The sequence below is a fragment of the Solanum stenotomum genome, chromosome 2 (assembly GCF_019186545.1).
Source record: "Solanum stenotomum isolate F172 chromosome 2, ASM1918654v1, whole genome shotgun sequence".
Lineage (NCBI taxonomy): Eukaryota > Viridiplantae > Streptophyta > Magnoliopsida > Solanales > Solanaceae > Solanum > Solanum stenotomum.
The window spans coordinates 16,127,936-16,142,000 of record NC_064283.1 but is presented as its reverse complement, the minus strand read 5'-3'; the positions used below and the strand labels follow the sequence as shown (position 1 = coordinate 16,142,000).

The following is a 14,065-nucleotide window of genomic DNA, read 5'->3' as shown; positions in this document are numbered from 1 at the left end:
CAATCATTATATGAATTGTTAACATAGTTCTACAAGTAATAAGTTGACAAATTTCAAATAAATATAAGAGTTAGAACCATAGCTTTGATGAAGTTGATAATTTGGTTACCCCACATTTTACTATGGTTGTTGTAATGCTTGAAAATCTAAGAAGAAATGGAAAAAGAATTTACAATTCAATTTGTTCAATACTTTTTGACTATTAATTGATATTTTTGACAGAATATTACTCTAACTTATCAACAATTTAAAGAAGAGAGTGTAAAAGGAGTTAAAAAGAAAATAATGTGAGTATTAGTAGAGAGAGTGTAAGAAAATAAAACAATATTTTTTTGATTTTTTCTATTTGAATTAGGTTGAAGAGAATAAAATAATAATTTTAAATATATACTTTTTATCATAAATAATTAATGTTTTTCTTTAAAAAATTAACACATAATTTATTCTTGATAAAAAATTGAGGCCCCCTAAAATTGGGGGCCTAAGGCAAATGCCTTATTTTTGTATACATAGAGCCGGCCTTGGATGCCACAAAAGTAAATATGGCAGCCAGAATATGTCATATGTGCAACCAATGAAAAAGCACAAGTTGGAGCTGGACCACCCCAAGTTCCTCAGTTTGTGGCTATATATATAAAAAAAAAAGAGAAATAAAAGTTGTGACTCGAACTAGATCAGTTGACACCAACTTGGAAACTCAAAATTATAATATATCATATGGACTTGAAACAAATGAGTTTGTTTCATTTCATTGCTTGTCATGTGCTAATACTGACATTAGCCACTGTCCAAACCAGTACCACTAATAGCACCAGCATCAGTGTAACAAAACCAGGATGCCCTAAGAAGTGTGGGAACTTAACGGTTCCGTACCCATTCGGTATTGGCTCAGACTGTGCTTTTGATTCGGGGTTCGAAATTGACTGCAACATTTATATTAATGGTTCTCAGAAAGCCCTTATAGGAAAGTACAATAATGAAGTGTACGACATTTCGGATGCTGAATTGCGCATCTCCTGTGACTTTGGTTGGAGATGTTACGACTCTACCGGAGCTCTGCTCGATCAGGATATGGTTTCCATCACATTTTTAGAATCAAGTCCGTATAGTTTCTCTGCGCTGAACAGGTTTACTGTAGTTGGTTGCGATGACTATGGTACCATCTCGGGGCCTAACAACTTTGAGTATGGCTGCAATGCCAGCTGTACAAGCAAAGAGGATGTGATGAACGGAGGAGAGTGTATGGGAAAAGGCTGCTGCCAGAAACAGATTCCTAAGGGCTTGAAATACTATAACACAACCATGTCTAGCACCGGAAACCATACCGACATTTGGTCATTTAATTCATGTGGGTATGCATTTCTGGGCGAGGCAGATCGCTTTCGTTTCCAGGGCCTGCCAGATCTAGGTGATGATCTAATTGTTGATTATTTTCTTGAGAGGCTAAAGGCCACTGTGCCCATTGTGCTGGACTGGGCCATCGGGAATATTACTTGCACGCAAGCTCGGAAAACAAAGGATTATGCTTGCACTGAAAATAGCTACTGCATTGATTCCGATACTGGTCTTGGTGGCTATCGCTGCAGCTGTAATCCAGGTTATCATGGCAATCCTTATCTCAATCAAGGCTGTCAAGGTATAAGTAATGTTTCAATTTTTCATGAAGTTAAAAGGTGACACATGTTTTGGTCAATGGATGGATTAGATAAATGTCTATATTGCTTCATAACATTATTGTTATGTTGATGTTATACTAAAAATGAAAATCTATAAAAGTTGTTTAGTCTCCTTCTTTAGAATTATTTCTCATACGGTGTAAACCTAACTTTAAGTCTGAACTGTGAAGTGTATTCAACAGAAAGCGTCACCAAAATATTCAAGAATGTAACTTTCATGCATTAATTTGACGGTATTATATTGATTTGATCTTTATCAGATATTGATGAATGTGCTGATCATCCAAATAACAGTTTGTGTGAAAAGATCTGTTTAAATACCCCAGGAAGTTACAACTGTTCTTGTCCCCATGGATATACTGGTGACGGCAAAAAGGATGGTCGTGGTTGTATTGCTCCCAACCCTAATCAGTTTCCATGGATCAAGTTCTCCACAGGTAAATATCTTGGTATACTTTCAGGATTCCGGACAATTTTAGAATAATAAAGAATTTCTTTTATATATGGTTTGAAACACCAACTTGATACACAGGTATTGGAGCTGTTGGCTTTATATCCCTAGTGGTTGGAACAATTTGGCTCTGTTTCAGAATAAGGAAAAGGAAATTGATTGAAGTCAGGGAGAAATTCTTCCAACAAAATGGTGGCTTATTATTAAAACACAGAATCTCCACTAACGACGATGGTGTGAAAGCAACAAAAATTTTCACAGCTGAGGAGCTCAAGAAAGCTACAGATAATTATGCCCATGACAGAATTCTTGGTCGTGGTGGCAATGCGATTGTATATAGAGGCGTGCTATGTGATAATCACATAGTTGCAATTAAAAAATCTAGAATTGTGGATGAGAGCCAAATTGAGCAGTTTATCAATGAGGTGCTTATTCTCACTCAAATCAACCATCGAAACGTGGTGAAGCTCTTCGGGTGTTGTTTGGAAGATGAAGTTCCTTTATTGGTTTATGAGTATGTATCTGAAGGAACTCTTTACGAGCACATTCACAATCAACGTGGAGGGGGTTGGTTAAATTGGCAAAATCGGTTGAGAATTGCCATAGAGACAGCCACTGCACTTGCTTACCTTCATTCATTTGCCTCCATGCCTATAATTCATCGCGATGTCAAGTCTTCCAACATATTGTTAGATGAATTTTCCACAGCTAAAGTGGCTGATTTTGGAGCTTCAAGGCTCATCCCTTTGGATCAAACACGTGTGGCTACATTAGTTCAAGGTACATTTGGGTACTTGGATCCTGAATATTTTTTCAAAAGTCAATTGACGGATAAAAGTGATGTTTACAGCTTTGGAGTAGTTCTGGCAGAACTTCTAACGGGGTTAAAACCAGTTTCTGGAGATAGAAACGATGATCAAAAGAATTTGGCTGATTATTTTGTTTCATCCATAGATAATAATCGCTTATTTCAAATTCTTGATCATCGTGTTTTGCGAGAAGGAAATCTTGAGCAACTTCAACAGATGGCTGAGCTGGTGAAGAATTGTCTTCAATTGTACGGAGAAGATAGGCCTACAATGAAGGAAGTGTCTATTCAACTTGAAGGTTTGAGGAAGGTAACTGGAGTTTCTTGGTCTAATCAACATGTACACAAAGATAATGATTTATCAGATCTTTACACAGTTCCAATGGACGCCTATGGGAAAAAACCCCAATTCAGATAGTTATCAATCATGCATCTTGTTGATCCAAAATTCAGGCTACTAATAATGGTATTAGATTTCTCTTACTGTACTATCCCTGTTTCGAGAAGTTGGCATCTTGTTGCCCTGTTTCGAGAAGTTGACACAATGACAATTTTAAACTTTTTGGCCCATAAATTTTTGAGTAAATTATTTTGGATCTTCCTAAAATATTTCAATTTCTCCATCTCTCCTCTTTAAATCCATGTTCATTCTCTTTTAACTTAGGTAAATTCCACTAGTTTAGGAGATAATTAATCAGATACACTCTAGTTTACAATATTACGTATTTTATCAGATTTTTGGTGTCTCCAGATACGTCTAGATACATGTATCTCAGATAGATGAGGTCAAATTTAAGTGTAATTTGTTCTAGATACATTGTATCCAAGTGGATCAGCATGTATCTGAAATACATGGTAAATCTCGCTCACCTTCCTCACCTCTCTTCCATCTTGCTCGCCATTCTCTCATGTATCTGGGATCCCAGATACATGTAAATCACTCTTGATACATATAGATTCATGTGTCTAGTATGATTTGTATGTATCTAGGATACATATGAATCTCATTCGCCTCTCCTTTTATTTTTGTGTATCTGATAGCAAAAATATATGTATTTAAGTATAAAATATGCAGAAAACTTTTCATTTATTAAATTTTGAGAAAATACATATATACCCCCTTAACATCTTTCAAGTGATTTTTTAAGCATCGTGCAAAGAAAAAATAATCAACTAATATGAAACAGAGAGAGTATTAAAACTTGCATCCGTCAAAATATAATAGTCAGTAAAGATTATTTAAGGTGATTAATAATTAATTTCAATTAAAGAAAATATTATACTTGTTTTTGAGATATTAAAATCATTTTTCCAAACACTTTTTTAGGTAGTCAACCAAGGAATGTTTACTAGCTAGTCTCTTTTCTAAAATTTCATGTCCAATAGTTTTGATGTGAGGTAGGGTAGGTAAAGATTAAAGTAATGGATTTTGATGGACTTGGACTTGGACTTAAAGTTTAAATAACTAGACTAAAATTTAAGTATTGAGCTTGAGAAAATGATAAAGTTAAAGACTTGATTAAAGTTTAACAAAATATTTATATTTTATTTATAAATAGTATATAAATAATTATAACATTTATATAAATATAATTTCTCTGTTCGGTTTGATTATTTTTTGCGATTATTTTTAGTAAAACCAAAATCAAACAAAATAGTATCGATTTTCAAAATTTAAAACCAAATCTAATCAAACCATACCAAATATCAATTTTTGTAATTGGTTTGGTTCGAATTGCTGTTCGATTTGGTTATTTAACCATAACCATGAACAACCCTATACGTAGGGGTGCTCGTGGTTCAGTTTGGATCGGTTATTTATTAAAACCAAAACCAAACCAATCTAGTCGGGTTTTTTTAATTTCTAAACCCAAACCAAACCAAACGAAAAAAATAACTGTTGGTTTGGTTATTGTCAGTTTGGTTCAGTTTTTCTGGTTTATTTGGTTTGAAAGTAATAGTATTTTTTGGAGGACTTACGACGATAGACACAAACACCTAGCACATTAACAATCCACAGAAAAGATATTGTCGGTTCAATTAAACAATTAAGCAATACTAGAGTTATCATTACACGAACAAAGTGTTCAATTAAGAGAAAGTGTGACTATTTTATGTGAACTATGGTAGGTAAAGACTAAAAATGGATTTTGATGGACTTGGACTTAGGATTGTTATAGTTGGGTTAAAGTGTTGGACTTGAGAAAATTGTAAAGTTAAAGACTTAGGTTAATTAAAATTTAATAAAATATCTATAATTTATTTATGAATAATATATAAATAATTATAAAATTTATATATCTAATTTATCGGTTCGGTTTGGTTATTTTGCAATTTTTTTAGTAAAACCCAAACTAAACCAATCAATGTCGATTTTCAAAATTTAAAACTAAACCTAACCAAACTCAACCAAATATCAATTTTTTTAATCGGTTTGGTTCGGATTGCGGTTTGGTTTTATTTTTAACCATATTTATGAACAGCCCTACCTATACGTGGTCAATTAAAATTCCCTGAAGACATTAATTAAATCTTTTTTTTTTAAAGAAAAAGGTTCATTTATGCTATTTTGATCAACAATTAATGATATGAATGAGGTTTTTTTCAAACGTCATAATGATAAAAAAAGAAAAACATATTTCCTCTCTTACAAAAATTTTTTTTTGAAATATATGTGTTTTTGTATGAAAATTCTATCGAAAAAAACTCAAGGTTGAAAATCCCAAATTCAGGGATTTATTTTATTTATAGAATCAAAAACACGACACAATTAATTTTGTATGGTATTTGAAATTTTTGAATCCAACTCTGTACACCTCTACCCACCATGGTCTTAAATTTGTTGACTGGGTTGTATGTTAGTTTTAATTGCTCTGTTGACTTTTGTGGTGGCTCTACAAAATTTCTAACTAACTTTAATACTCCCCCCCGTCTCGTATCAGATGAGTATTTATTAAAAATATTGGTCCTNTTCTAGGCCATAAAAAGGTGCCATAATAAATTAATATGGTTGTTATAAAATTTAATGAAACTTAATAAATAGGATAGAATGTGATTAGTTCTTTGATTAAAAAATAAGAAAAAATAGAGAAAAATGTCAAAAAAATGAGAAAAAAGATAAATAGCAATGGTAGCCTTAGAGAGGTGCCACATCATCCTTGCCTACATTTGGCTTTATATTATATATAGATTTATAAAATTAGAATAAAATTAATTAATTTTTTTCCATTTTGTTACAATTAATATGACTTTTGGAAGTTTAAACAAATTTTGAAGATTTAATTATTTTTAAGAGGTTAATTAATACTCCCTCCGTCCCATTTTATATGTCACCTTTTTACTTTGCACTTGTATTAAAAACTGATGTAACTTTACCCTTCTACCCTTATTTAATGTTTTCTTAAGTCAACTTTATAATAAATGATGAATACATTTTCAAGATTAATTAGCTACTTTATCAAGGGTATAATAGGCAAAATATGGTAATTTATGCATAAATTTTATAAAATGACAAGTATTGTGGTCCAGCTATATATAGAAAGGGATGACATATAAAATGAGACGAAGGGATTATAAACAAAGGACAAAATCATAAAATTGATCAATTTATTAATGATTTCTTTATTATCGTGTAAAATAGTAAGTGTCCATGAACGGAGGGAGTACTTTGATTACGATTGACTCACTCAACTCTACGCTCTGTGCATAATAAAAGCACTAGTCTTGCCTTCAATGCATTGGGTCGTCGCCCTAAAAACTTGAGCTAGTCGTGAGCATTAATTTGAACCGTGCACCTAGGAGTGTACAAAATCAAACCGAAAATCGAACCAAATTGCAAATCGAGAAAAAAAAACCTGACTAGCGGTTGGTTTGGTATTGGAAAAAAAACACCAACTATATTTGGATTTGTTTGGTTTTAACTAAAAAAAATCAACCCGAAACTAAACCAACCCGACATTATATATATAATTTTAAAATTTTATTTTATACATAAAAATATTTACTTTGATATAATTTTTAAATATTTCTTATACTTTTTCATTGTTTTTATCTGTTAATATATTATTTCAAGTTTGGAACTTAGAATTCTGAATGGTTAAAGATTATAGTCCACATATGTTGGTAATTATAATAAAGCTTAAATCAAAATCAAATTAGTACTAATGCAAAAAGAAAATCAATTCAACACTAAGAATGACAATAATATTGCATATTTGTTCTTTAATTTTACATTGGTTTAGACAATTCAAATACGTAATCTAATTTTAATTTCCTTTAATATTTAGTCATGTAACTAATACTTATTAAACTTATTTTAGCATGATTTAGTACTTTTAAATTATGATCATTTTCATTATGACTTGTTAATTTGCAATATTTGTTTTACGCGATTTCATTATTATTATTTTTTTGTTGGATATTTTAGTGTCATTACTCATATCATATTTTGTGTTATTTTCTTAAGAAACACCTTAGATAGTTGCATTTTGGTAGGACTAAAGAACTATTTGAAGTACAAGTAAATTATATGTTTGTATGAATACTTTACCGAAAAAATCTGAAAAAACCCGAGGTTGAAAAACTAGAGTTTTATTGGTTTGGTTTATAGATTTAAAAATCTGACACAAATGGTTTGGTTTGATATTTGAAAAATTGGAACCAACCCGGCTATGTACACCCCTACATGCACCTTTAACATGATTAGACGTGGTACAATGAGTAATTTATATGGATACCTATTCAAATTTTTTCATTTTAAATGGGTTAAATATTCAACTCATTAAAAATCGATAAAAACTGAGTAAAACTCATATTGATTATTTGGTATAATACATAAATATGCTCTTTAACTTGGCTTCAAATAACATTTATGCTCTTCAACTTTGGGTGTGCACAAGTAGACACTTAAACTTGTATAAAATTGAACAAATAGACACACATGTCCTACATGTCATTTTTTGTCCTACGTGGTGTCCTACATGTATTGTGCCATGTAGGACTCATGTGTTTATATGTTCAACTTTATACAAGTTTAAGTGTCTACTTGTGCATATCTAAAGTTAGAGAACATAAACATAAAATGAAGTCAAGTTAAAGGGCACATTTATGTATTATGCCTAATTATTTAGATGCCAAAGTTTGAATAGTACACTCGATTTATCAAATCGATTTTAAGGATGAAAAATCGTGTTAAGCTTCACTAGAGTATCAAGACATTAATTAAATGGATAAAGATGATCATTCATATAAGAAAGAGAAACGGCATTACCCTTTTTTTGGAGAGTATTGGTCGGAATAAAGGGTGAGGGGTGGATGGTTAAGGAATTTTTTTTTTTTCTNGGGGGGGGGGGGGGGGGGGGGGGGGGTTGTAGTAAAAAAATATATTTAATTTAAAAAAAAAACACATGAAAAAAAATTGGGGTGGGTGGTGGGTGGTGGGAAGGGGGTTGTGGTGTGTGTGGGGGTGGGGGGGAGTGGGGTAAAATATTTTGCTTTTGAAGATTTTAATATAATCCCTACTATAATATGGATATCCATATTTACCCATATTATCCATTGAATAACTCATTGTTACTCATTTAAAATATAAGTTGACTCGAATTCAATATTTTATTTATTTTTAATAAATTAATATTCAACTCGATCCACTCAACAAGTTTTTGCATCTTAATATTATATACTAGACTAGACTAGACGTGTCATCACCACTCTCTGTGGAGTGGAAGTATTCTAAGTACAACAATTTTTTTAGGCATAATAGTGCCCTTTAATTTGACCTTAGCTGATATTTACGTTCTCTAATTTTAGATGTGCACAGGCAGCAAATAAATACATAAACTTGTATATAATTGAACAAGTAGATACACGTGTTCTACATGTTGTTCTATGTGGCAATTCACATAAAATTCTCTCAAACTAATTTATAGGATGAAACGTAGAACGCGTGTGTTTACTTGTCCAACTTTATATAAGTTTAAGTGTTGACCAGTGTACATCTAAAATTAGAGTACAAAATATCAACTAAGACCAAATTAAAGAACACATTTATTTATGTATAGCGAGCCAGAAATTATGTGCATTTGCAAAAAAAGGAAAAGAAAAGAAGGGGCAACATAATAAACTCAAAGGAAAAGTAAATAAAGCAGCCAGGATAAGTCATATGTGCAACCAATGAGAAAGCACAAGTTGAAGCAGAACCACCCGAGTCCCCAAAGCTCCTTAGTTTATGGCTTCTATATAAGAGAAAAGAAAAGAAATAAAAGTTGTTACTCGAACTAGAGTTGACATCCTCTTGAAAACTCAAAACGAAACCATATGGAACTAAAACAAATGAGTTTGCTTCATTACCTCATTGCTTGTCATGTGCTAATACTAACATTAGTCACTGCCCAAAACAGTACCACTAATAGCACCAGCATCACTAATTCACTATAGCAAAACCAGGATGCCCTAAGCAGTGTGGAAACGTAACAGTTCCGTACCTATTTGGTATTGGCTCAGATTGCACTTTTGATTCTGGGTTCGAGCTCAATTGTAACACATCTCATGATGGTTCTCAGAAACTCCTCAGAGGAAGTAACATTGAGGTGTACGACATCTCCGATGCTGAATTGGGCATCTCCAATTCAATCGGTTGGAGATGTTACAACTCCAGTGGAGCTGTGCTCACTGAATCACTTGCTTGGACCAGATTTTCAGAATCAACGCCTTATAGTTTCTCTGCGCTGAACAGGTTTATTGTAGTTAGGGGTGCGCATCGGTCTGTTCGGTTCGGTTTTAGGTGTTATTGGTTCGGTTTATCGGTTTTCGGTTTGTAAATACTTCAAACCGATAACCAAACCAATAACATATTTCTTTTCGATTTTTGGTTAATCGGTTTATGGTACTTAACGGTTCGGTTCGGTTTAACCAATAAGAAAATACTCATATATATTATATACACGATAAGAAAATTTTCAAATAAACCATATGTTTTTCCAGCATTTGGCATGAAAGTAATAATCATAAAAGTAACAATCATTTTTCTTGCAAGTTTAGACACTAGACACATTCAAAGGAAAAAGTGTGAAAGTAACAATCGTTTAACCATTAACAAAAAGTATGAAAGTAACAATCGTTTAACCATTAACAATAAGACTAGTAAATTTAGTATAGTCTTATTGGGTTATCGGTTTAACCATTAACAAAAATTATAAAACTGGAAACCGAACCAATAATCCAATAAAAAAATTTGCAAAACCGTTTAAAAACTGTTAGCCCAATAACCCAATATCAATAAACCAATAGTGTTTTTTTCGGTTCGATTTATTGGTTAAATCGGTTTTTGCACACCCCTAATTGTAGTTGGTTGCGATGACTATGCTTCCATCACAGGGTCTAATAACTTTGAGTATGGCTGCAATGTGAGTCTTACTTGCATGCAATTGGGAGTCTTACTTGCACGCAAGCTCTGAAAATCAAGAATTATGCTTGCAGTGAAAATAGCCACTGCATTGATTCAGATACTGGACTTGGGGGCTACCTCTGCAGCTGTAATCCAGGTTATCATGGCAATCCTTATCTCAATCACGGCTGCCAAGGTATAAGTAATGTTTCAATTCTTCGTCAAGAACTTAACTTTCATGCATTAATTTGATGGTGTTATATTGATTTGATCTTTTTTCAGATGTTGATGAATGTGCTGATCACCCAAATAATAGTTTATGTGAAAAGATGTGCATAAATACCCCAGGAAGTTACAATTGTTCTTGTCCCCATGGATATACTGGTGACGGCAAAAAGGATGGTCGTGGTTGTATAGCTACCCTGATGAGTTCCCATGGATCAAGTTCTCTGCAGGTAAATATTTGACTATACGTGGGCAACTCAATAAGATTAGTGGCTTAAAACTAACTTTAACGGGAGGCCTTATTTTCCATTTCAATATTTTTTAAAGCCTGCTTTAAGTGGCTACTGGCTTGGTAGTTGGTCCCTCTGGCCGAACCTGCTTTCATAACCACAAATACTATTTCCTTCTTACCAGAAGTATTGATACATTTCTATATTCAAAAACAATTAACTTTACACTTCTCATTTGATCCTTAATGAGAAGCTTTTATGGTAGCACAAATGCTATGAATACACACAATTTAGTTTAGTTTTGTAAATTTGGGTTGGTGACCTTGTCTTTGTCCATTCAACTAATGGTAATTACAGAAAGATAAACAATTCTTTTATCTGTGTTTGAAACAGCAACTTGGAACACAAACTCGTTAGAAGATATGTGTACAATTAGTCATGTACTTTTGATCTAGTTGAAACAGACTATAAAAGTTCAACTCCACTAATTACACAGGTATAGGAGCTGGTGGCTTTATATCCCTAGTGGTTGGAATAATTTGGTTCTGTTTCAGAATCAGGAAAAGGAAATTGATTGAAGTTAGGGAGAAATTCTTCCAACAAAATGGTGGCTTATTATTGAAACACAGAATCTCCACTAATGACGGTGGTGTGAAAGCAACAAAAGTATTCACAGCGGATGAGCTCAAGAAAGCTACAAACAATTATGCCAATGACAGAATTCTTGGTCGTGGTGGCCATGCTATTGTATATAGAGGTGTGCTAAGTGATAATCGCAGAGTTGCAATTAAAAAATCCAAAATTGTGGATGAGAGCCAAATTGAGCAGTTTATCAATGAGGTGCTTATTCTCACTCAAATCAATCATCGAAACGTGGTGAAGCTCTTTGGGTGTTGTTTGGAAGATGAAGTTCCTTTATTGGTTTATGAGTATGTCTCTGAAGGAACTCTATATGAGCACATTCACAGTCAACGTGGAGCAGGTTGGTTAAATTGGCAAAATCGGTTGAGAATTGCCATAGAGACAGCCACTGCACTTGCTTACCTTCATTCATTTGCCTCCATGTCTATAATTCATCGAGATGTCAAGTCTTCCAACATATTGTTAGATAATTTTTCCACAGCTAAAGTGGCTGATTTTGGAGCTTCAAGGCTCATCCCTCTGGATCAAACACGTGTAGCTACATTAGTTCAAGGTACATTTGGGTACTTGGATCCTGAATATTTTTTCAAAAGTCAATTGACAGATAAAAGTGATGTCTACAGCTTTGGAGTAGTTCTGGCAGAACTTCTAACAGGGTTAAAGCCAGTTTCTGGAGATAGAAACGATGATCAAAAGAATTTGGCTGATTATTTTGTTTCATCCATAGATAATAATCGCTTATTTCAAATTCTTGATCGTCGTGTTCTGCGAGAAGGAAATCTTGAGCAACTTCAACAGATGGCTGAGCTAGTGAAGAATTGTCTTTAATTGCACGGAGAAGATAGGCCTACAATGAAGGAAGTGGCTATTCAACTTGAAGGTTTGAGGAAGGTAACTGGAGTTTCTTGGTCTAATCAACATGTACACGAAGATAATGATTTATCAGATCTTTACACAGTTCCAATAGACGGCTATGAAAAAACTCCCAATTCAGATAGTTCTCGTATCATGCATCCTACATACAATCTAAGTTGATCCAAAATCCAGGCTACTAATAATGGTAGTATTAGATTTCTCTTACTGTACTATCCCTGTTTCGAGAAGTTGGCATCTTGTAGCCCTGTTTCAAGAAGTTGACACAATGACAATTTAAAACTTTTTTGGCAAGTATTTGTAGCCCATAAACTTCTGAGTAAATTATTTTGGATCTTCCTAAAATATTTCAATCTCCCCATCTCTCCTCTTAAAATCCATGTTCATTCTTTGTTAACTTAGGTAAATTCCACTAGTTTAGGAGCTAATTAATCAGATATACTCAGTTTACAATATTACGTATGTTATCAGATTTTGGTGTCTCCAGATACGTCTAGATACATACATGTATCTCAGATACATAATGTCAATTTTAAGTGTAATTTATTCTAGATACATTGTATCCAAGTAGATCAGCATATATCTTAAATACATGGTAAATTGCTCACCTTCCTCGGCTCTCTTCCATCTCGCTCGCCACTCTCTCATGTATCTGGGATCCCAGATACATTTAAATCACTCTAGATACATGTATCTAGTATGATTTGTATGTATCTGGGATACATACGAATCTCGTTCGCCTCTCTTTCTATTTTTGTGTATCTGGTAGCAAAAATACATGTATCTAAGTATAAAATACGTAGGAAACTTCTCATTTATTAAATTTTGAGAAAAAAATACATAGATACCCTTTTAAACTTGGCAGCATAACGTACTTTAGCACTTAAACTATACGGGCGTTTAAATACCCCCTTAACATTTTTCTAGCGATTTTTTAAGCATCGTACAAAATGAAAATGATCAACTAATATGAAATGGAGAGAGTATTAAAAATTGCATTCGTCAAAATATAATAGTCAGTAAAGATTATTTTAGGTGCTTAATAATTAGTTTCAATTAAAAAAAATATTATACTTATTTTTGAGATATTAAAATCATTTTTCCAAACACTTTTTTAGGTAGTCAACCAAGGAATGTTTACTAGCTAGTCTTTTTTTCTAAAATTTCATGTCCAATATTTGTGGAGATGATGATTTCGTTTCTTTTTCATGCAAAACTTTTTAATTAAAATTTGGCTTTCTCCGTACAATATGACAGATTTGCAACTAGCAAGACTCGTGCTTAATTTAGCCAACGCCGCCGGAAAATGATTATTTGTATCATTCATTTAAAGTTTTTTTTTTTTTTTTTACTTCACAAATTTACCACTAGACAGTGTTTAGCGGTCTTTTTGTTAAACATAAAAAATATCAATAGGGACAAGTACAATCAAGGGGAGCTAGGTCTTACCTTACTAATTCTAATGAAGTACCTAACTTCTACTACCTAACAAGCATGAAGAAAATAAGAGCTAGAGAGAACTAAGTATTTTCTGATCACCACAGAATTTGTAATACACTCCATGATGATATTGCAAATGAGGATGCTTAAATAATGTAAAGATATGTCAATCAAGAAGAAAGTTGAGTTACCAGCCTCAAACTTTCTATTACTAAAGCATGAATTAAAAAAGATTGAGTGTCCATCAAAAGTAACTTGAAGTATTTTTCTCTTGTTTTCTTCTTCAAACCTATCCAACAACACTTGATGATTCAATTCTTTATGGATCTATTGGAT

The 14,065-nt window shown here is 32.9% G+C and overlaps 1 protein-coding gene and 1 pseudogene across 1 annotated transcript; both read left to right on the top strand.

Annotated features, from left to right (window-relative positions):
- Positions 1–717: 717 nt before the first annotated feature.
- Positions 718–3,499, top strand: LOC125856403 (wall-associated receptor kinase 2-like). The gene is made up of 3 exons (XM_049535933.1): positions 718–1,636; positions 1,937–2,113; positions 2,209–3,499. Exons 1-3 carry the CDS (start codon positions 718–720, stop codon positions 3,351–3,353), a joined length of 2,241 nt encoding a protein of 746 aa, XP_049391890.1. The 3' UTR covers positions 3,354–3,499.
- A 5,751-nt stretch (positions 3,500–9,250) lies between these two features.
- Positions 9,251–12,581, top strand: LOC125855731 (putative wall-associated receptor kinase-like 16; annotated as a pseudogene).
- Positions 12,582–14,065: the final 1,484 nt, after the last annotated feature.

Coding starts and splice junctions, on each gene's coding strand:
- LOC125856403 (XM_049535933.1), top strand. CDS start 718: ATGGACTTGAAACAAATGAGTTTGTTTCATTTCATTGCTTGTCATGTG. Junction 1,637..1,936: donor TCTCAATCAAGGCTGTCAAG/GTATAAGTAATG, acceptor GATCTTTATCAG/ATATTGATGAATGTGCTGAT. Junction 2,114..2,208: donor ATGGATCAAGTTCTCCACAG/GTAAATATCTTG, acceptor CTTGATACACAG/GTATTGGAGCTGTTGGCTTT.